A 22,191-nucleotide genomic window follows, 5' to 3' on the forward strand; every position below is an offset into this window, starting at 1 on the left:
GAAAGTGAAGTTGCTCAGTCTAGTCCGACTCCTAGTGACCCCATGGACTGCAGCCCACCAGGCTCCTCCATCCATGGGATTCTCCAGGCAAGAGCACTGGAGTGAGTTGCCATTGCCTTCTCCAAAAACATGGCTAGCCCTTGCCTAATGACCTGATGGCATTGGCACTTTTTGCTCTGTTCTAGCTGGGAAAGGGCCTTTCCTGGTGGCTCAGTGGTGAAGAATCCGCCTGCCAATGCAGGAGACATGGGTTCAATCCCTAGGTCAGGAAGTCCCCTGGAGAAGGGAAGGCAACCCACTGCAGTATTCTTGCCTGTGGACAGAGAAGCCTGGAGGGCTATAGTCCATGAGGTCTCAAAGAGTCAGACAAGACTTAGTGACTGAACAACAACTGGGGCAAAGAGCAGCAAGAGAGACCAGGCCTATAGCCCTGAAACTCCAGCTGGTGAGGTGGACCCCTTGGAACTTATCTGACCTGACCCAGGATGGCCATAAAAACAAAACCTTGTTTTATCTTGTTCTAGATCATAGGGGTCTCTGTGGTCCTGTCTCCCCATTCTTAGAGATGCCATCCAAGTCCTGGTCTTTGTCAGCCAGCGGGTAGGCCCAGGCAGATCCTTTTATCCTCTTCCCCTTCCTTAAGCCCCAAATATCATGACCAGGCCTAAGCAAGAGCAGGGCAAGGGTCATGGTCAGGGCCACAAGACAAGCTGTGTTCAGAGGGATGTGGTCAGTTTTGCCAGAGGAAGCATGACCTGGGGTCATGGGTCAAAGCAGACAATAGACTAAGTCCAGGGAATCTGACCAAGCTTGAAAGACTGGCTGGGGCACATTTCCAGGGTCACCAGTCACGTTTCCTGAGCCCACACAGTGCGGACCCGGTAGTGGCCACACTAATGAACACACATATTATTAGCCTTCTGTACTTGAGGCCATATTCCTCTAGACAGTTCTTGGCTACTGAGCAAACCAATAAAAATCTTAACCACATTCTCACCCTCCACATCCTGGTGCTGCTGACCTGCTTCTTCTGTTATTTCTCACTTGCAAGTTTTGTTTTACCCTATTTCCCTGCAAGTATCCTACCTACACGACAGGCAAATTGGTTATCACTTTTGTAATCAGAAGAAGAATAAAGACCAGTAACAATCTTTTGAATATCAAGGTTCCTTCTTGCCCTAACTAGCTATGCCTGCTTGATCATCCAAGTTCTTACTTGGGCAGAGGTGGCAATACTTGGATCCCCAGGACATGCTCGTGGGGGGATCCACATGGCTCTTTTTGCAGGGTTATACATGCCTCTCTCCAGTCCTTCTACAGGCTGAGCTCACCCCAACATGCATTCAGCCTCTCAGACTTCCCACACTCGAGCCCCATTGGACCTGGACAGTTCCCTCAGAGCCTTCCTCTCCCACCCCTCCTGGGTTCCTTTCTTGCCTCCTCTGGCCCTCACTTCGCTTCTCGCCCTGGGTCAGCCTGGTTGCCTATAATCCTTTGGGATTCTGTTACTCCTGGGCCTGGCTGGGGCTAACTTTCTCCCAGGTTAGAAATTCATATAAGTTGATGCGAGGACTGGCTTTGCTCGAAGACCTGCCCTCTTCTAACTGCCTGGCCCCAAGTCCACATGGCCTTTAGCAAGAGAGGACTGACACAGTTGTGAGGTGTTGCCAACTGCTTGGCTACTTCCCAGGGATATGAGCCAAGTTTTCATTCATTTATTTCTTCCTAAGAGGGATTGAAAAAGCTGACTTGAAACTCAACATTCAAAAAACAAGGATCATGGCATCCATTCCCATAACTTTGTGGCAAATGGAAGGGGAAAAAGTGGAAGGAGTGACATATTTTTTTCCCCTTTGGGCTCCAAAATCACTGCACTGGTCATTATAGTCATGAAATTAAAAGACATTGCTCCTTGGAAGGAAAGCTATGACAAACATAGACAGCACATTGAAAAGCAGAGACATCACTTTGCCAACCAAGGTCCATCTAGTCAAAGCTATGGTTTTTCCAGAAGTCCCATACCGATGTGAGAGTTGGACCACAAAGAAGGCTGAGTGCCGAAGAATTGATGCTTTCAATCAGTGGTGCTGGAGGAGACTCTTGAGGGTCCCTTATATGCAGACTATATCATGAGAAATGCTGGGCTGGATGAAGCACAAGCTGGAATCAAGATTGCCAGGAGAAATATCAATCACCTCAGATATGCAAATGACACCACCCTTATGACAGAAAGTGAAGAAGAAATAAAGAACCTCTTGATAAAAGTGAAAGAGGAGAGTGAAAAAGTTGGCTTAAAGCTCAACTTTCAGAAAACTAAGATCATGGCATCCAGTCCCATCACTTCATGGCAAATAGATGGGGAAACAGAGGAAACAGTGGCTGACTTTATATTTGGAGCTCCAAAATCACTGCAGATGGTGATTGCAGCCATGAAATTAAAAGACACTTACTCCTTGGAAGGAAAGTTATGACCAACCTGGACAGTATATTAAAAAGCAGAGACATTACTTTGTCAACAGACGTCCGTCTAGTCAAGGCTATGGTTTTTCCAGTGCTCATGTATGGATGTGAGAGTTGGACTATAAAGAGGGCTGAGCACTGAAGACTTGATGCTTTTGAACTGTGGTGTTGGAGAAGACTCTTGAGAGTCCCTTGGACTGCAAGGAGATCCAACCAGTCCATCCTAAGGGAAATCGGTCCTGGGTGTTCATTGTAAGGACTGATGTTAAAGCTGAAACTCCAGTAATTTGGCCACCTGATGTGACGTGCTGACTCATTTGAAAAGACCCTGATGTTGGGAAAGACTGAAGGCAGGAGGAAAAGGGGACAACAGAGGATGAGATGGTTAAATGGCATCACTGACTCAATGGACATGAGTTTGGGTGAACTCTGGGAGTTGGTGATTGGCAGCGAGGCCTGGCATGCTGTGTTTCATGGGTTCGCAAAGAGTCGGACACGACTGAGCGACTGAACTGAACTGAACTGGACTGCAAGGAGATCAAACCAGTCAATCCTAAAGGAAATCAATCCTGAATATTCATTGGAAGCACTGATACTGAGGCTGAAGTTCCAATACTTTGGCCACCTGATGTGAAGAGCCAACTCATTGGAAAAGACCCTGATGCTGGGAAAGACTGAAGGAGAAAGGAGAAGGGAGCGGCAGAGGATGAGTTGGTAGATAACATCACTGACTCAATGGGCATGAATCTGAGCAAACTCTGGGAGATAGTAGAGGACAGAGGAGCCTGGCATGCTACAGTCCATGGGGTCACAAAGAGTCAGACATGACTTAACAACTGAACAGCAGCAAAGAGGGACTGGTGTATGTGTGTGGAGGGGGGGGTATGTCCAGGGAAGGAAATGAGCAAGTAGTGATTCTGTAGCTATCATGAGGATAATTTCTCCTAGCCTTGGGTTTTAAAACTTGGGGAATTATGTTAGGAATAGTGGTGACCTGGACCCCTTGGACAGCAAAACCTGGTGGTATAGCTCATCCTAGACCAAAGGGTTCTCTGTGGTCCTACCTCCCCATTCTTAAAGATACCCTCCAAATCCTGGTCCTTATCAGCTGTGGGGCTGGAATCAGCTCAGTTTGGATTGTTTTAAGCATCTTATTTAAATGATGCTTAAACATTAAACTCATCATTTCACAGATGTTTTTGTTTAGGAAAACAATAAAGACAATGACTCAGTTTAACGAAAACTATGAAGTAAATAATAGTACAGAAATATGGCAAACATCTCGGAGGTGGTAAATGATATATAGAACCCTCAGTTGGTATAAAGACAAAAATTTGCACTGAGCTTACCTCTGCTTTCATGCAAAGGAGCCACAGTCAGTCTTCCCTGTTCTCTTTGCTGTCTTCACCTACAGATGGCCATGACTACCCTCGAGCAGCCTACCAGCAAGTGATCCAGCCAGCTCTACCTGGGCAGGCCCCACCTGGAGCCCATATGAGAGGCCTGCACCCTGTGCAGAAGGTCATCCTGAGTTTTCCCAGCTCCTGGGACCAAGAAGAGAGGCCTCCACAGAGAAACTACTCTCCCCCAGGTCTCCCCAGGTATCAGTAAGTACAACTCATGGGGCCAAATTTCAGACAGTTTTAATGTGAAAAAGAATGACGCCAATGCAATCAATATGTATCAGAACTCTATTCCTTTGCCACACAGGCTGGTGACCAAGTCTCACAGTTGAACACCCCACATAGACTTTTCAGGTCAGGAGGAAACAGAAGCTGTGTGATAAGAATCTGTTCACCAGACACATGAAACCCTTGAAGGAAAGGCTCTTAAGATGCTAAGTCACACCTGCTTTTACTTCCAGATCTCTTGGCCTTTTGAATCAAGAAATAGGTTTTCATTTTCACTATGACTGACTTCCAAGGCTACAAAATTCTTTTTTTATATCCCTAGTCTCTACATCTGTTTAAGTCCATTTCTTACTTTGAAATTTTGAATTCAGTTGGTTCTCAATAGAAATTTAAGACAACTGTTATTTTGTAATAAAACATGAACTCATGTTTAACACCATTATTAGGTCTTTCCAATATTTCTTCTAGAAAAATAATTTTGGCTTTTCTTGACTTTTATTGTCTAATCTTTTAATCATATTTCTCTTCATTGTTCTTTTTTGACTCCTCAAGTTTTTTTTTTTTCCTCTTCATTTATAGATCTAAAATATACCGGGAAACCTCATGTAAATAGAGCTTCCTAATTTATGACAAAATTGGAAAGAGAGTAGATAAAACATTTGCTCTTGCTCAAGCACAACTTTTATCTATCACTCAAAGTAAATCTATATTCCATTTTGAGAATGGAATGAGATATGAACCTCTTATTGAAGCAATTTTTTTCAGAAATGGAGAAATAGGTAATCAGCTCAAAAAGTGTATTGGAAAAAAAAGCCTACTCTATTTACAATGGCAAATAAGGTGCCTTTCCTCTTCACTCAAAAGCCAACAACCCTCAGATTTTCTTTGCAGACAGATGCCTTATTTTTTTTTTTTTACAAACAAAATTGAATGGAATTTAAGTAATGGAATTAAGTAATGATTTTATAGTCAGATCAGCACTCTTGCAGAAAGCAATCTAAAATTTCAAGAAAACAAAATTTGAGCATCTCTATGTGTAGTGTTGAATAGGAGAGGCAATAGTAATTTTTAAAATGAACTTTTATTTTGAAATAATTTTGGATTTATTTATTGTAAATAGTACAGAGCAATTGCTTTCATAACATCAATTAAAGTTTGCTATGGTCTCCAAGGATTTATCATTTTAAGATAATGAAAAGTAAGTTCAGGTAATGAGATTAATTCTCTTCTTACTGATCTTTGGAAGGAGAACCTTAATACAGAAAGATTACTCAGTCATTACTCTCCATGATATTGTTTATATATGAAAGGTTTTTTTTAATAGTATCAAGGCCCTAAGATTTCTTTGTCAAAGGAGCATGCATGCATGAAGTCGCTTCAGTCATATCTGACTCTTTGTGACCCTATGGACTATAGCCCTCCAGGCTGCTCTGTCCATGGGATTATCCAGGCAAGACTACTGGAGTGGGTTACCATGCCCTTCTCCAAGGAAGAGCATACCATGCTCTTCCCAACCTAGGAATCAACCGTGTCTCTTAGGTCTCCCGCCTTGGCGGGCGCGTTCTTTACCACTAGCGCCACCTGGGAAGCTTTGTCAAATGAGCAATCATCTTTTGTATATAACTAAGTAACTTTTTTTCAACATTCAGAAAACGAAGATCATGGCATCCAGTCCCATCACTTCATGGGAAATAGATGGGGAAACAGTGGAAACAGTGTCAGACTTTGTTTTTTGGGGCTCCAAAATCACTGCAGATGGTGACTGCAGCCATGAAATTAAAAGACGCTTACTCCTTGGAAGAAAAGTTATGACCAACCTAGGTAGTATATTCAAAAGCAGAGACATTACTTTGCCGACTAAGGTCCGTCTAGCCAAGGCTATGGTTTTTCCTGTGGTCATGTATGGATGTGAGAGTTGGACTGTGAAGAAGGCTGAGCGCTGAAGAATGGATGTTTTTGAACTGTGGTGTTGGAGAAGACTCTTGAGAGTCCCTTGGACTGAAAGGAGATCCAACCAGTCCATTCTGAAGGGGATCAGCCCTGGGATTTCTTTGGAAGGAATGATGCTGAAGCTGAAGCTCCAGTACTTTGGCCACCTCATGCAAAGAGCTGACTCATTAGAAAAGACTCTGATGCTGGGAGGGATTGGGGGCAGGAGGAGAAGGGGATGACAGAGGATGAGATGGCTGGACGGCATCACAGACTCGATGGACGTGAGTCTGAGTGAACTCCGAGAGATGGTGATGGACAGGGAGGCCTGGTGTGCTGCGATTCATGGGGTCGCAAAGAGTCGGACACGAGTGAGTGACGAACTGAACTGAACTGAAGTAACTTTGGGTACAAAGGCACTTAATGCAAAAAGAATATGGAATTGGATCCCCATTAGATGAAGGCATATTGTGTAGAAACGTTTTACTATATTAACATAAAATAAAAATAACTTCCTCAAACACCACAATTAGAAATATATTATTAATAGCATAGTTGAGATTTTGTATAATTTTAAATCTGGTTACATAGGACTTTCAGAATTTTTTGATTACTCTTTTGGGTAAAAATATGAAAGCAGAAGCAATAATCCACTAAAACTAGGCTTATACACATAGATATTACATTCAAAACTTTTTTTTAAATTTATAATATAAAACAATTGCAAACACATAACAAGTAACATTCCTGTTCCCGCTACCTAGATTTTTAAAAATATTTACAATGCCACATTTACTTCATATTTTTTTGAAGAAATAAAATATTATAGATACAGTTTTAGTCCCCCTAGCAATTAGAATTCAGTTACCGAAAACAGAAACAACTCTAGCTGTTGTAAACAAAAAGGATTTAATATAAGGAACTGAGTGCTTATGACGTTGGAGGTTGGAGGTTTTAGGTTGGGCTTCCAGGAATGGTCCCAGGGCAATATCACAGACCTGGGGAACAGAGGGGCTGCTTCCTCTGACCTGGTCAGAGAGGCAGAGGGCCAGAAAGCCACCACAGGGCTCTCCATTCTAGGCCATGCTGCCAGCACCAACCAGAATCAGGAAGCTGCCTCCGTAGCTATTGGAAACATTCCGTGCCTACAAGATCTGCACTGGCAAAATACCAATGCCCATGCCCTTCTCTTGACACTGTGAAGCTGTACTGGAACACTGGGAGGCCTCCTCAGCACCCAATGGCAGCACTTAGCAACAGAAACCACAGAAGCGGCAGAAGCATGGCCTGCATGTCCTTCTGCCTTCCAAATCTCACACAAGTGCATCTGATCATTCTTCTCAGCAGACTGTTCATAGCAATACTGGTGACCAAAATAATAAGAATGACGCCATATGATAATATGGTAGAAATGTCTTTAGTAGGTCTTCAAAATTGGATTTTCATTTGTGAACTATTAGCAGCATTGATAGTTTTTTTTTTTGGCTGTGCCATGCAGCATGCGGAATTTTAGCTCCTGGACCAGGGATCAAATCTGCACCTCCTAGAGTGGAAGCAAGGAGTCTTAACCACTGGGCCAGCAAAGAGGCCCCACAACACAGATACTTTTAAACCTACATGGTCTTTTCTACCTTTTAATACTTCAATAAATGTTATCTGTTGTTGTTGTGTTAGTTGTGACTCTTTGTGACCCCATGGACTATAGCCCACCAGGCTATTCCATCCATGGAATTCTCCAGGCAAGATTATTGGAGTGGGTAGCCATTCCCTTCTCCAGGGGATCTTCCAGACCCAGGGAGTGAACCCGTACCTCCTGCATTGCAAGCAAATTCTTTATTGTCTGAGGAACCAGGGAAGCCCAAATGTTATCTATTATGAGCTTAAAGTCCTGTCTTTTTATCTGAATGCCTAAACATCAAACCTTCTATGTCACCCATTATATTACTTTGTTTTGTTGGTGGTCTTGTCTGATCTGAACATAAGAATTATCTTCCCCATTATACAGTCCTTAAATTCAGAAATCAAATCCTGCTTCCCTCTTTGACCCCAAGCACAGGCCCTTACAAATGCCAGCTGGCTGAACTGCTTATTGACAAAAACTCTGCGGAAAAAAAAAAAAAAAAAACACCAAACCTTTGTCCTTCTGGCTCAGAAAAGAAATGGAGGCAGAAAGATAGCTCACTGGTATTACCCACAGTCATTAAAGGCTTTCTGTCCCTCTAGGGTTTGCCTTTATGCAACATGAACATTTACTGTGAATGTATTCCTTTCCAGGGATCAGCTGTATAACCAGGCACCTAATAGAGGTGGTGCTCCTGAGGGGTCCTTGGATTGTCCTGCAGAGTTGAGGCCACAGGATCCCCAGGCTCCATCGCCAGCTGCTGTCCCTAGACCCCCGAGTCACCCTCTAGCCAGAGGAACTCTGAAAACAAGCAATTTGCCAGAAGAATTGCGTAAGTTGTTTGCAATGTTGTTTTTTCCTTCTTCTTGGTCACGTCTTACACTTTGAGAGTACTTGATGATTCTTCATCTATAATCTTGGATATTTCTCACATACTACAGAGTGAAATGAAATGTCCTCTTTTGCTTTTCGTTTAAAAACTAACCAGGATTTTGTGTGTGTTTGTAGTGATTCTGACACTACCTGCAATACTCCCAAAGTGCTTACCACTAGATTTTCTGCAACTGTACTCCAACAACAAATAACCCCCATGCTTTCTCCCTCTTCTAAATGATTCTCTTGAGTGGACTTGTCCCTGGATAAATTGATTGGATGTCCATGTGGTATTGGCCAGGGACCTAGTGTCTCACCATAAATTAGCAGCAGCCTCCAAGAACGAGGTCATTTCCTGTAGGAATGAGCAATCGTGTTTGGAAAAACCAGTCTCACATTCTCCATACTGCTGTACAACCAAATGCAAACTAAGCCTTTTATTTAAAGAAACATTCGACTAAGTGTCAGGTGATGATGCTTTTTCCACATTTTGCAGCCAGAACCAGAAATGTTGAAATATCACCAAAATGTTCTCATATGAAGGTCAGTCAGGACAGTAAGTTCCAGAAATCTTAAGAAAACAGTCACCCGTTATGAAATTGTTATATTCTGTTGTGCTTGCCATAATTCTAATAAGCCCTTTCCAAATCTAGGCACTGCTTTGAACTAGACTTAAAATTAAGCCCTTTGCATTTGTTAATTTCAACTGGAGAATCAATGTTCTTTAGTCATTTAAGGCTCTGAAAGATTTCTATGACAATTGTTTTTTATTAAAAAAATTTTGTTTTAATCTTAAAATCTTATACATTTAAATTTTGAGCATTTCTGGAGAATGGATACTGTTGAGATATAGTCTGGATATCAGTGTATAGAGCATATTAATTTTACCATAACCTGTAAAGGAAGTCCTAAAATTCATACAGAGGAATTGGTTGAATAGTATGTGTCGAGAAGAAAATATATTGAGTGCCATCAATATGCCTGGCTGCTTAAATGAGTCAATATGACCACTGAACATCCTCTCATTTGAGAGAGGTGCTTCAAAAACAAGAGCCTAGGTCCCCTGGAGGAGGGAATGGCTACTCACTCCAGTATTCTTACCTGGAGAATTCCATGAGTACAGGAGCCTGGTGTGCTACAGTGCATGGGGTCGCAAAGAGTTGGACACGACTGAGCAACTAACACTTTCAAGCGTAGTAAGTGGGTTCTCTCCAACCCAGCCCCACTGTCTTCTCCACCCTCTGCCCCAGAGCTTCCTGAGATGTAGCCAGCTGATTTCAGACTAAATGCCAGCAGAGAGAGATTATTCATCTACTACATTAACACGCTAGCCAGATAATTTACCCAAGACGTTAGCCTGGGAAAACACTGGTTCTCATCCTGACTGGGTTAAGCTTGTGGGCACAATGCCATCTGCTGCTCTAGACTGACTCACAGATAAGGGAGTCAGTGATGCTGGACTGCCCAGAGGCAGGGTCTCTGCTTCAAGCTACTGAAGTTCTTAATAACATTTCTGAGCTGCCCTTTAGTCTACTTTAACTTCCTGGCCAGTCCCTGACCAATAAGTAGTGAGGGGAAGGAGGCAGTGGAGAACCACTTTCTCCCTCCCCTCACTTGCTCTCATCAAGTTCAGGGTAGCAGAAAGCATCACATCATGAGATCAAAAGAGGACACGGCTGGGTGGCCTCTTAGCAGGGCTCAACTTCCAGGCCTGCTGTGAGAGTATTTTCTTGGGCACAGTGCCAAGTGTGTCTCATATACCCGGGGTGGCCTAACCTTAAGGCCCCGCAGGTTCTGGATGATGGGTTTTTTTTTTGTTAATGCATCATGTGGTTTTTCAGAAGACCTCCTCTGCTTGTCTCAGCTTGCCAGCACTCTCTCTGATGCACCCTGAGCAGTCTGCGCACCCTGGGACGGACCCCCTGCCCCTTTGGGCCAGATCTATGTCTTGAGGACAGTTCAGCCTGCTGCAGCTATAAGCCCTTAGACCGCCCCCTCATTCTGAGGAGTCCCTTCACTTTTCTAGAAGGCCGAAAGACACTGCATACGATTTGCAAGTGTTGTTTAGAGTGGAATGATTTGACTGGTTTCTAATAATTGACAAAAATCTCTCTTTAGGGAAAGTCTTTATCACTTATTCTATGGACACAGCCATGGAGGTGGTAAAATTCGTGAACTTTTTGTTGGTAAATGGCTTCCAAACTGCGGTAAGTATTTTATCCAAAGAAAAGAACAAACAATTAAAGTGAGTATAATGAAAACAAAAAAATGAGAGAAACGTGTCAAAAGTTGTTGATGGCTTAAACTCTATTCTTTGATTTATGTGATCATAACCTAAATGCTTATGGATTTAGGTAACTGTTTTCTAGAATTCAAACTATCCAAACTCTCCAGCATGTTTTTCCTGCATGCCTTTTGAGTGACCCCAAGTGCCTCTGAGGACTTCCCTGGTGGCTCAGACAGCAAAGAATCTGCCTGCAGTGCAGGAGGCCAGGGTTCAATCCCTGGGTTGAGAGGATCCCCCGGAGGAGGGCATGGCAACCCACTCCAGTATTCTTGCCTGGAGAATCCCATGGACAGAGAAGCCTGGTGGGCTACAGTCCATGGGGTCACACGGAGTTGGACACAACAGAAGCAATTAAACAGCAGCAACAAACAAGTGCCTCTGAACAGCTAGCACGGTGTTAACACCCAGCACGCATGCAGCTGGTGCCCAGCCTAAAGGAAAGCCGGCTCTCACTGCACTTGGCACCTTTGCCCTTCCTCACCAATCATGCCCACTTTGGTTGTGCTTCATGTGGTCACCTGCTCATCTGACAAGATCCTTTCATTCTGCATTGGGTTGCACGGTTTGCAATGGAGGCCCGGCAGCCTGGGGCCCCCCACCCCACTGTGCACAGCTGGCAGTCCACACTTTGCTGCCACAGCACCAACAATTCTGAACAGGGAGCCAGGTTCTGCAACCCAGGGCCGGGTTCTCAGTTTGGTCTAGGCTAGTTCAGGAAGGTAGACACCCCAGCCCTGCAGTCCACTGTGATCTTAGGCCAAGAAATTTCAGGAAGCACACACTCTTCAAGTGCCCTGCAGTGCCTTGGAAAAGCACAGCTTACACCCATGTAAGTCTTCCTTAAGATAAATAGAATACTGCAGGAGGCTACTCGGAGGCCTGGCTTTCCTCAAACACTGATATCACTTCTCTTCCTTCCCCGAGGCCACCTCTGGCTATTTAGTAACAGTGGATTCTAAAGAGTAGTGAAAAATTAAGGGAAATATCTATGAATACAAATGTTGAAGAATAAAGAAAGAATACTTAGTAACTAAATGTCCATTTTAAGGATTATTTAGCATTTCTAACAGGAGTTTTATTCAAATATTTCTTGAGTCTGTAATTATTTTTAAATGGAAGTATATGAAAATTTTTACAAGTATACACTCTACACCCCAACTTCATGACCATATAGATATATGAATATATAGAGATCAACATTTCAAGTTCTCATTTCTGGGATAAGAAACACTGGGGCAAGTCATATAAAATCAAATTACAGGACATAAGGCCAACATTGTAGAAAAGATCTTACTTTTAGTCCTTTCCACATAAGCATACTGATTGCCCCCAGAGAAGAGGACGGGTTTTTGTGAACTTAACAATTAGGGGCTGCTTAGGCCCAATTTAAATTTGTCCCTAAACCCTGATCCTCATCATTATGAAGTGAAAAGTGAAAGTGTGAGTTGTTCAGTCATGTCGGACTCTTTGTGACCCTGTGGACTATAACCTACCAAGCTCCTCTGAGAATGGAATTTTCCAGGCAAGAATACTGGAGTGGGTTGCCATTTCCTTCTCCAGGGGATCTTCCCAACCCAGGGATCAAATCCAGGTCTCCTGCATTACAGGTGGATTCTTTACCATCCAAGCCACCAGGGAAGTTCTTAAAGCTTGTGGTAAAATCCCAGAGCCTCATCCTGGATAGCTAAGTTATTGTATCTATACATCAAAATCCCCTTAGTGGATAAAAATTAATTTAATGGGTAATTTAATAAATGGATCATTTTCAAAGTTCTAGGTGAGTCACAGGAAACCCATAGAGAATGAGGAGTGCAATATCCCAGGACTAGCAAAAGCAAGGAGAGTCTACCACCCTGAGGCCTAAAGAGGCAAGGAAACAGTGACTCCTACAACCTAAAGGGGGCGCTATATTGGTTTACTTGGTCTGCCACAGAGTACCACAGGCTGCTGCTGCTGCTGCTAAGTCGCTTCAGTCGTGTCCGACTCTGGGCGACCCCATAGACGGCATCCCCCAGGTTCCCCTGTCCCTGGGATTCTCCAGGCAAGAACACTGGAATGCGTTGCCATTTCCTTCTCCAATGCATAAAAGTGAAAAGTGAAAGTGAAGTTGCTCAGTCGTATCCGACCCTCAGGGACCCGGTGGACTGCAGCCTGCCAGGCTCCTCCGTCCATGGGATTTTCCAGGCAAGAGTACTGGAGTGGGGTGCCATTAGGGAGCTTAAACGGTCCTTTATTTCCTCAGTTGTGGAGGCTCATAGTATAAGATCAAGGTTTCAGCAGGGTCGGTTTCATTCTGAAATCTCTCCCTTGCCTTGCAGAGGACCATCTTCTCCCTCTGTCTTCCCCTGGTCTTTCCTTTGGTCTTTCTTTATAGTCTCCTCTTATAAAGACAGCGGTCATACTGCATCAGGGCCCACCTACGAGACCCCTTGCCCTGTATCCAAACACAGTCATAGTCTGGGACACAGGGGGTTAAGACATATACTGACACATGAATTTGGAGGGACACAATTCAGCTCGTAACAGGAGCTGGGTGGAAAAGTTGGCCTGACAGAAGCTGTATATTTTAGTAGATGTCTGGAGAGACCAGTGGAAGACCTCCAGCACATTGTTCCTTCCAGAATGCCTACCTCCATAGCAAGGAAGAATTGAGGTGCTGGGATAATAATAAGAATGACCATTTATTGAGGACTTACTTTATGCCTGGTATTATGATATGCCTTTTCCACTCTAACTCATTATAATCCTCACAAGCACTCTAGGAAGTAGGTTTATTAACCACATACTAAGATGAAAATAGTAAAACTTAGAGAACTTCGGGAACATTTTCAAAGTCTTCCAAGTGGAAAGAGGAAAGCCACGCTGCCGGTTTCTTGTCAGCCCTGACATACATTGCTTCTCTCTCATAAAACAGAAATGGATAACTGATGCAATCTCAGAGAACTGCAAAGCCTCTCTCAAGGTTACCTAATGTAGTCATTGGCCATTGAACATTTTAAAGCAGGAATCATCCAAACCAAAAGGAAAGCCATTCCATCTTTTATGTTCCGTCAGTCTAAAAATACATATTCTAAATTCATATTCTATACTGTATATATCTGAGTTTGGTGTAGAGCAGGATCTTGTTCCATAGGAAGCTTAGAACCCGGCTCAAGAGATAAGCCAGACATCCATGAGACATTCAGTACATGAAAGAATGCCATAATAATGTGCTTGTTGTCCGGTACCATCAGTAGTCACAGCGGGGTAGAGTTCATTAAGGGGAGGAGGAGAAAGGCAGTGAGTGGGGAGGATTCACACAGTAGGGGGGCTTGCACTGTGCTTTTATGGTGCAGGGAGCGCAAATGTGGAGAGTAGAGTAGATAGGACATGTGTGGGGAAAAGACGTGGCGCTGGATCCTGGACGGCACGGAAAGCTTGCTGAATGGCTGGAACTTGACTGGCCCTAAACGGCAGCATGACACTGAGGACAATGGACGTGGGAGCAGTGTGGCTGAATTAAATCACCCCTCTTCATGTACCCTCTCCCTGCATCACCCATCCCTGTACATAATCCATCTTCCAATCAAGAGCACCTTGTGCAGACACACACTCCTCTCTGGCTGCAGGACAAGCCTGAGCCCAAGAAAGGTCTTGTTTGGGCTTCTGTAAAATGGAAAATAACTGGTTTTTCTCCCCTTCAAAAATTTGATATTTAATACCAGTCTTTTCAAGGCCCAAGAGTTCTACTTCTCAACTTTCATCATAAACCTTTCCCCCACTATCTCAGTAATTGTTTTTGTGACTGTTTCTTGGATTTGCTTCAAGTTTCACACAATCCTTTTTAAATATATAGGTCAAAACTGGATATAATACCATAGTAATGACCTGGCTAATGCAAGCAAAGTACCATATTGTATCTCAGTACTTGCATACAACACATCCATTAGAATCCTCCAGAATCATGTTTGCCTTCAAATTACAGATATACATATATATATATATGCATATGTTTTGTGTATATATATATAATGCATATGTTGCTGGCTTACATCCAACTTGGTGGTCTACTATGTCCCTCAAATTTTTAAAACATAATTACAAATATTAAATACTCAAATGCCTACTAATCTTGACATAAACATTTTAAGAAAATTACATCTTGATTTTTAGACTTTCAGACCCTTCTTTGCAAAAAAGCATTAGTGACTTTTTCAGCCTTAAATGTATACAGCCTCTTGTGCTTTCTCTTGCTTTGCATCTAGACAAAGCTTCTCATTATGAGCCACTTTCCACATCTTTTTTTCTTGTAGATTGACATATTTGAAGATAGAATCCGAGGCATTGATATCATTAAGTGGATGGAACGCTACCTTAGGGATGTAAGTACATTCCAAAATTCTGAGCTTGTTTGCTGGTGAGAAAGACAATTAGCTCGTGGAGTTATTTTATGAAAGAAGCACTGGCATACCCACCAAGGCCAAAGCTGACCAAGTCCCAACAAAGCTTCCCTTGTTGGCAGCCGTGCAAAGACTTGGAAAGGAAGGATGGGGTCACCCTCCTGGACATGCACAGGCAGGAAATAACTGTCGAACCAGACACAGGTGGTTGATAATAATCAGAGCAAACAATTTTTTGACCAGAATAGGAAAGGAGGAAATGAAGGCGGGGAGTAGGGAGGGAGCAGCAGAATTCAATTTAATCTGAGGCCAGCACCAAGTGTTCTGCAGGATCAGCCAGCCTGAAGAGGCTTCCTGGGCAGCCTCACAGGCAGGGCAGCACGCCGCCCACCCCCCACCCCAGACGCCCCCTCACAGCCTTGTGATTTGTTTTTCACGGACAGAATCTATACCGGCCACTGGGACAGGTTGTGCTTTAACAAGATAGAAATTGATTGCCGCCAGCCTGTCCGCGTCAGCCAGTGGGGGACGGAGTCTGAGCTGGCTGGGGTTTTGAGGCTTTTCCTTTTGTCTGCAGCCTGATGTTTGCTTTGTGCTGAAGGGTCTGCTCCTCCCGACTGGGCTAAGCGTCAGCGGCAAGCAGGGCAGTCAAGGGTGCAGTAACTGACAGCTTAGATCCCGCTGCCTGCCGGAGGGAGGCAAAGCCTCTCTGCCACAATGCAGATTTACTTAGTCATTCTGGGTTTCATTAGACCTTTATTAGCGATGGTTGTGGAAGATGGTGGGCAGAACCGCGTCCATTTAGGAGAGGCTCTTGTGTTTGAAGGGAGCTGGGGAGGGAGACAGGGCGGTGGGGAGTGGGGAAGGGGGTGGGGAGCCAGGAGTCTGCCTGAGTTGGGGCCTCGCCTTTCACTTTCCGTGGATGGGGGCTGGCCCTCCACCCTGCAGTATATCAGAAGATGCTCACAGTCTTGCTGGCCGGTTTCCAGCCTGCCTTCCCCAAAAGGACCACACGCCACACTTCCATAAACATGCTTTCTCCCTCTCATTAACAGAAGACAGTGATGATAATCGTAGCAATCAGCCCCAAATACAAACAGGATGTGGAAGGCGCTGAGTCGCAGCTGGACGAGGATGAACATGGCTTACATACTAAGTACATTCATCGAATGGTGAGTGATGAAACCACAGTACCTTGCCAGCCCTCGGAGTCAGGCTTCTGCTTCTGTGAAAGCCTGTCCTTCACTGGATACCCACTGAGGTTGGGGGCTGATGGTTGAAGAATGAGGCAGGAGAGGCGGGTGTTGGTTCTGGCTCCATCTACCTTGGGGACCTGGGGTAAGTCCCTATGCCTCTGGGACTTCCTGTTCCTTCTCAGTAACAGGGAGATTAATCTGTGATCTCTAAGTTTCAAGATTCGGGAAAGCAGAACTCTGCTGGTTTAATTGTTTACCCACAGATGTGAAGTCCTGGGAGGGCAGGAGACAGGGCTGTGAAGAGAGCAGGCTCCCTGCATCTGTCCAGTTCTGTCCTCTGCCTTTTCAGAGAGCCAGAGTAGCACATCCGAGAAGACACACAGTGTCAGATAGCCCGTGTTCAAATCTGGCTTCCTCCTGTATAGGGTGTATGACCATGGAAAGTGGAAGTGTGAGTCGCTCCATCGTATCTAACTCTTTGTAACCCAACGGACGGTAGCCTGCCAGGCTCCTCTGTCCATGGAATTCTCCAGGCAAGAATACTGGAGTGGGTTGCCATTTTCCTCTCCAGGGGATCTTCCTGACCCAGAGATCAAACCCAGGTCCCCTGAATTGCAGGAAGATTCTTTACCATTAAACCTCTTTGTGCTTCCATGTCACTGTTCAAAAAATGGGTCACTAAAGAGGAGAGTGAAAAAGTTGGCTTAAAGCTCAACATTTAGAAAACTAAAATCATGGCATCTGGTCCTATCACTTCATGGGAAATAGATGGGGAAACAGTGGAAACAGTGTCAGACTTTATTTTTGTGGGCTCCAAAATCACTGCAGATGGTGACTGCAGCCATGAAATTGAAAGATGCTTACTCTTTGGAAGGAAAGTTATGACCAACCTAGATAGCATATTGAAAAGCAGAGATATTACTTTGCCAACAAAGGTCCATCTAGTCAAGGCTATGGTTTTTCAGTGGTCATGTATGGATGTGAGAGTTGGACTATGAGGAAAGCTGAGCACCGAAGAATTGATGCTTTTGAACTGTGGTGTTGGAGAAGACGCCTGAGAGTCCCTTGGACTGCAAGGAGATCCAACCAGTCCATCCTAAAGGAGACCAGTCCTGGGTGTTCATTGGAGGGACTGATGCTGAAGCTGAGACTCCAATACTTTGGCCACCTCATGCGAAGAGTTGACTCACTGGAAAAGACCCTGATGCTGGGAGAGATTGGGGGCAGGAGGAGAAGGGGACGAAGAGGATGAGATGGCTGGACGGCATCACTGACTTGATGGACGTGACTTTGAGTGAACTCCGGGAGTTGGTGATGGACAGGGAGGCCTGGCGTGCTGTGATTCATAGGGTCGCAAAGAGTTGGACACAACTGAGCGACTGAACTGAACTGAACTGAACAGTGTTGTTGTGAAGATTAGGTGAAATAAAGTCTGTAGAGCATAAGGCCTAGATCAGATGCTCAGTCAAGGGAAGGGATGGTTCTAGGTCATGATAGATAGGCAACACCTGAACTCTGGGGGCCTGGTCAAACTAAAATCAGCAGAGAAACCTTACAGGAAGTTAGACTTAGCATCTGACAGAACATTCTGGCTGAAAATATCATCCAGTTTTGAAATGGACTGTGTTATGGGCAAGCAGCCTCCCTGCTTTCTGTGATCATACTGACCTTTGAGGAGATGGCGCCTGCTTGACTCGGATACCAGACTAGGCTTATGACGGTCACATTCTCCTGTGAAGCCGCCCTTGTGCCCATACCTGCTGGGCACCTCCCCGAGAGCTGTCTGCCTTTTTCAGGCTTGTTTACCAAGGATTCTGAGACTTAAAAAGGCTCGAAACTCACTGGACTAGAACTTGTAAGCTCCATTTCAGCTTGAACATTCCATAAGGCGGGGAAGGCCCCTGGAATGGGCATAAAAGGTCCCTGATGAAGACAGGAAGATGGGGCAGGAAGCAGAAGTGGCTCAGATGGAATAAGTAAGCAGCCCAGGGCACCAGGGGATCAGGAGGGGCAAGGACACACAGCTTTACCTCAAGGGAAGTGGACTGAAATCCTGTGCCTCAGGAGGAGCACAGGAAAAAGGCAGGCTGGATGTGTGGATATCCCCATCTGGTTTTTCAGAGTCTCCGGTTCCTCTTCTACCAAGTGCTGACCCCTTACTTGAGCTCACAATCAACCCAAAGTAAAAGCCAAGGCAAGGTGGGGAGGTCAAAGAGTGAGGCCAAGGAGTAAGATGAGTATCCCTCTTATTTCATTCTTACCCAGCCTGGCAGCCCCTGGGGGGAGCCCAGAAAGGGGTACTGTTTCTGCCCTAAAAGGTCACAGCTGGCTCTAGGTGCTGTTCCCCTTCACTGTCTGCCAAAGCACTTCATGGCCCCAAAGCACTCCATCTCTAGGAACTGCCAGTCCCCAGGCCGTCAGCTCGTGTGTGTGTTGAGGGGCCCCAGGTCGCTGCCAGTTCCCCAGGAAACCTGTCAAGCTCTGCTGGTGTGTGGTGTCGCCTGGCAGTAACAGGCAGCTGAACCTCGGAGCTTGTCTGACAGCGCCCAGCCATGAACCAGACTGTCTCCAAACTCTGTTTCTTGCAACAACAGTGTCTCAGGCCCTTCCTCATCAATGGAGGGATCGAAGAGGCCAGATAGGAAAGTGCCTTTCTGCCCAGCTGGCTGACCTCCTGGTCCCCTCCAAGCAGAAGAAAACTCCAGGGCAGAGGGGTCAAACAGAAACCCTGGAATAACTGCATTCTAGGGCCAACAGCTTTCCAGAAGGTCTATCTCTGGAAACATGAGAGAGAATGAAAAAGCGCTGTCGCTGGGGTAGCCTAGTAGACAAGCAAAATTTTACAGGATGCAGTGTCCTGGGAGTCAGAGACTGATCCAGTTCTTCACGTTTATCTTAGAAGTGCTGTGCCCTTCCTCTCGCCTGTTTGTACCTGTGTGGCTGGTGCTTTTAAGTACACCGCTCCAGCGCCCTTTGAAAATAGGCTTTTGGCGTTATCTTCTGATTTTTAACAGGAGGTGATTCTGAGAAAACACCTCCTGGAAGATTTGTGTGTGTGTGTGTTTATGAGGGGGTTTCTATGGTGATTTCAGTCGTTACCACTGTCACTTTCCTCTCGGTTTTGTTTTTACTCCCATGCGTGGTGAAGATTTCTCAGTTATAAAATTCAGTTGGAAGATGAGATAGTTGGGAACACATAATTCCTCATGTCCTTTGTCATCAGATGACTGAAAGCTTTGTGCTGGTCACAGGATTCGGAAGACTCTAACTCCTCTCATGCTGAAATTTCTGGTTTTGATCGAGTTCTTGGCAGCTAGATCTTTGGGGGGCTGCCGCTGTGTCCGAGTGGTGTGGGGAACCTAAGGCTTGGCAGATGGAGCTCATCTTATTGGCCTCCAGCTTCGCTTCCCTCGCCTCCCCGGCCCCCCTGCATTCCTAACCAGTCCCAGCCCCCAAACACTCCGTCACACCTCCAGACATTTGCTCATATGCTATTTCCTTTGCTGAGGCCGTCCTTCCCCCACCTCCCTCCATTTTCCCTACCTGAGCAAATTCTTCTTTTCTTTTAGTATCCAAATGACACCTCCCTTGTAACTCCTTCAGACCATTGATGTAGAAAAGGATGGCCCCCATTGGGCTACCGCAGCAATTTGTTCATTCTTTTCACACTGCCCTGTGGTCGGTAATTTTCTTTCTGCCTGCTCAGTAAGCTGCTGGCTTTATAGCTGTGGTACCTGGTAAACTGGTCCTCAAAAAACAAAAAGGAGGGAGAATCCTGATTTGTAGCATTTGTCCATTTCCATGGTACAAATACGCTCACAGGACTGACTTCAAACTACCACTGTGAAGTCACTGAACACAAACTTGGGAAGACATGCACACAAGGCTTCTGTGAACTGCTGTGTGGCGGCTCAGCACACCTTGGAAAGTATCCTAGTCCTTGAAACCCCAAGTCTAACACAGAGCTTGACTCTTAATAGGCTTTCAATACATGATTGACGAATGAGCAAAAGGCATGGATGTGTGATGGACAGCTTAAAATTAGGAGTGTGTGGCACTGACAGAAAGCAGAACAAAAATCCTTCGTGGGCTTGCATGATTGTGAGAACCATTAATTCCTCATCCTCAGTCCCAAAATTAAACCTTCAAGTGTGTTCTGTTCCAGATGCAGATTGAGTTCATCAAACAAGGAAGCATGAACTTCAGATTCATCCCTGTGCTCTTCCCGAATGCTAAGAAGGTAAACGAACAAACAAACGAGTCTTTAAGTCCAGCTTTGGTTTAAAATCTCCAGGATTGTAAGTGCGAAACCTTGTCAGCTCTTTATCAATCCTTAGCAGTGTTGCCAGAAAGATCAACAAGTTGTAGCACTCAGTGCAGAAGCCTGAATCAGGAAGATTTTAAAGCTTTATCTGATAGACCATCGCTGTCCTAATTGTTCAAACAGCCATTACACACAAAGAAACAGTTTGTGTTTTTAGCCCATGAGACAAAGAGAGGCTGTTCATCTGATACTTCTTATCTCTTGTACATAAAAGTCAAGATGTGAGCCTTTTTGGCTGGCTGTTGCAAGGAAATGTTTTGTTGAACGTAGCTCAGTGCTCAAAGCTGTAGAATACAGGAATTAAACCTACACAGTTACCAAAGGGAACATTGCTGTGGCTCATAGGAGGGATTGTGTTCACTAGAAGGGCAGGCCAGCGAATTTGGAGGACAGGGACGAAAATCATCTGAGAGCCTGTGCCAGGCTTGGAGAAGTGATGGCAGCTGTGCAGTGAAGGTCTTGGGAGCAAATCCCAGCACCCTGACCTCAGGCCCAGCCCTGCCCTGGAGTATCCCTGGATGTCAGCCCTGCATTGAGACTTCTGCCCTGGATGAAGGAGGGTCCAGTTTATGGGACCAGGACCCCTGGGCTGGCCCAGTTCACAGCCTGCCCAGCAGCGTGCCTTCTGTCCCTTGCCCAGCCTCTGACTGCTCTCATTGCACGATCTCCTTGCTCGCTGTGCTGTGTCCACTTCGATTCTGTACCAGCCATCCTCTGCTCTGCCATCAAAGAGGAACATCCGAAATGTAGATCTGATCTATCTGTCTCCAGCTTAGAAGTGTCGTGGTGGGTTTCCTACCGACTACAGATCGCACTCATCTTCCTTGTGTGGCATACGAGGCCCTTGAGAAGAGGGCTCTGCCTGCCTGCTCAGCTTCCTGCCTTGCCACTGTGCACACAAATGACACTGTGCTCTGGTCACTGTGGACCGTTTCAGGTGTCCTGCCGCATGCTACCCTCTTCCTCTGTCTTTGCACTTGTGTCCCGGCTGCTTGCAGCGCCCTTCCCCCGCTTGGCTGTCTGGTGAGCTCTCAGCCCTCTAGCACCCAATCTCTAAGCCTTTCTTGACTGCTTCCCCTTCATGCCCCAAATATTGAATAGTCCCTCTCTTGAGAGTACCTGGAGTCAACAACGGTATGTGGCTGGGGGTGGGAGTGTTGGGAATAATTGTTTAGAATTACTGGAGCATGGTGACAGAAAAAAAGCAGACCCACTTTTAGTTGGTTTTGTTAATGTTTTTTAAACTTCTTCAAACAATCCTCTTATTACCCACACTCAGGGCAGACTGCTCCCGTCTACCTGTCCCCCTGGCATGCTGCTGCCTGGAGAATAGTTACATTTTGACTCCATCATAAGACTATGAATTCCTCAAGGCAGTAACTGTGTCTTTTTTTTTTTTTTTAATATATTTGTTTGTTTGGCTGCACTGGGTCTTAGTTGTGGAGTCAGTAGTTGCCCTACGGCATGTGAGATCTTAGTTCTCTGACCAGG

General features: G+C 45.2%; 1 protein-coding gene across 4 annotated transcripts in view; it reads left to right on the top strand.

Annotated features, from left to right (window-relative positions):
- TRAF3IP2 (TRAF3 interacting protein 2) overlaps positions 1-22,191 on the top strand; it is a 45,080-nt gene that overhangs the window by 21,437 nt on the left and 1,452 nt on the right. For 2 of the 4 annotated variants that reach the window (XM_068985059.1, XM_068985062.1), the window contains 6 exons: positions 3,875-4,067; positions 8,295-8,473; positions 10,633-10,721; positions 15,094-15,162; positions 16,236-16,352; positions 20,542-20,616. In XM_068985059.1, coding sequence (XP_068841160.1) covers positions 3,875-4,067; positions 8,295-8,473; positions 10,633-10,721; positions 15,094-15,162; positions 16,236-16,352; positions 20,542-20,616 — 722 coding nt within the window. The remainder of the gene's footprint in view (positions 1-3,874; positions 4,068-8,294; positions 8,474-10,632; positions 10,722-15,093; positions 15,163-16,235; positions 16,353-20,541; positions 20,617-22,191) is intronic. The other 2 variants (XM_068985061.1, XM_068985060.1) reach the window with 2 other exon arrangements.

The sequence above is a fragment of the Capricornis sumatraensis genome, chromosome 13 (genome assembly GCF_032405125.1).
Source record: "Capricornis sumatraensis isolate serow.1 chromosome 13, serow.2, whole genome shotgun sequence".
NCBI lineage: Eukaryota > Metazoa > Chordata > Mammalia > Artiodactyla > Bovidae > Capricornis > Capricornis sumatraensis.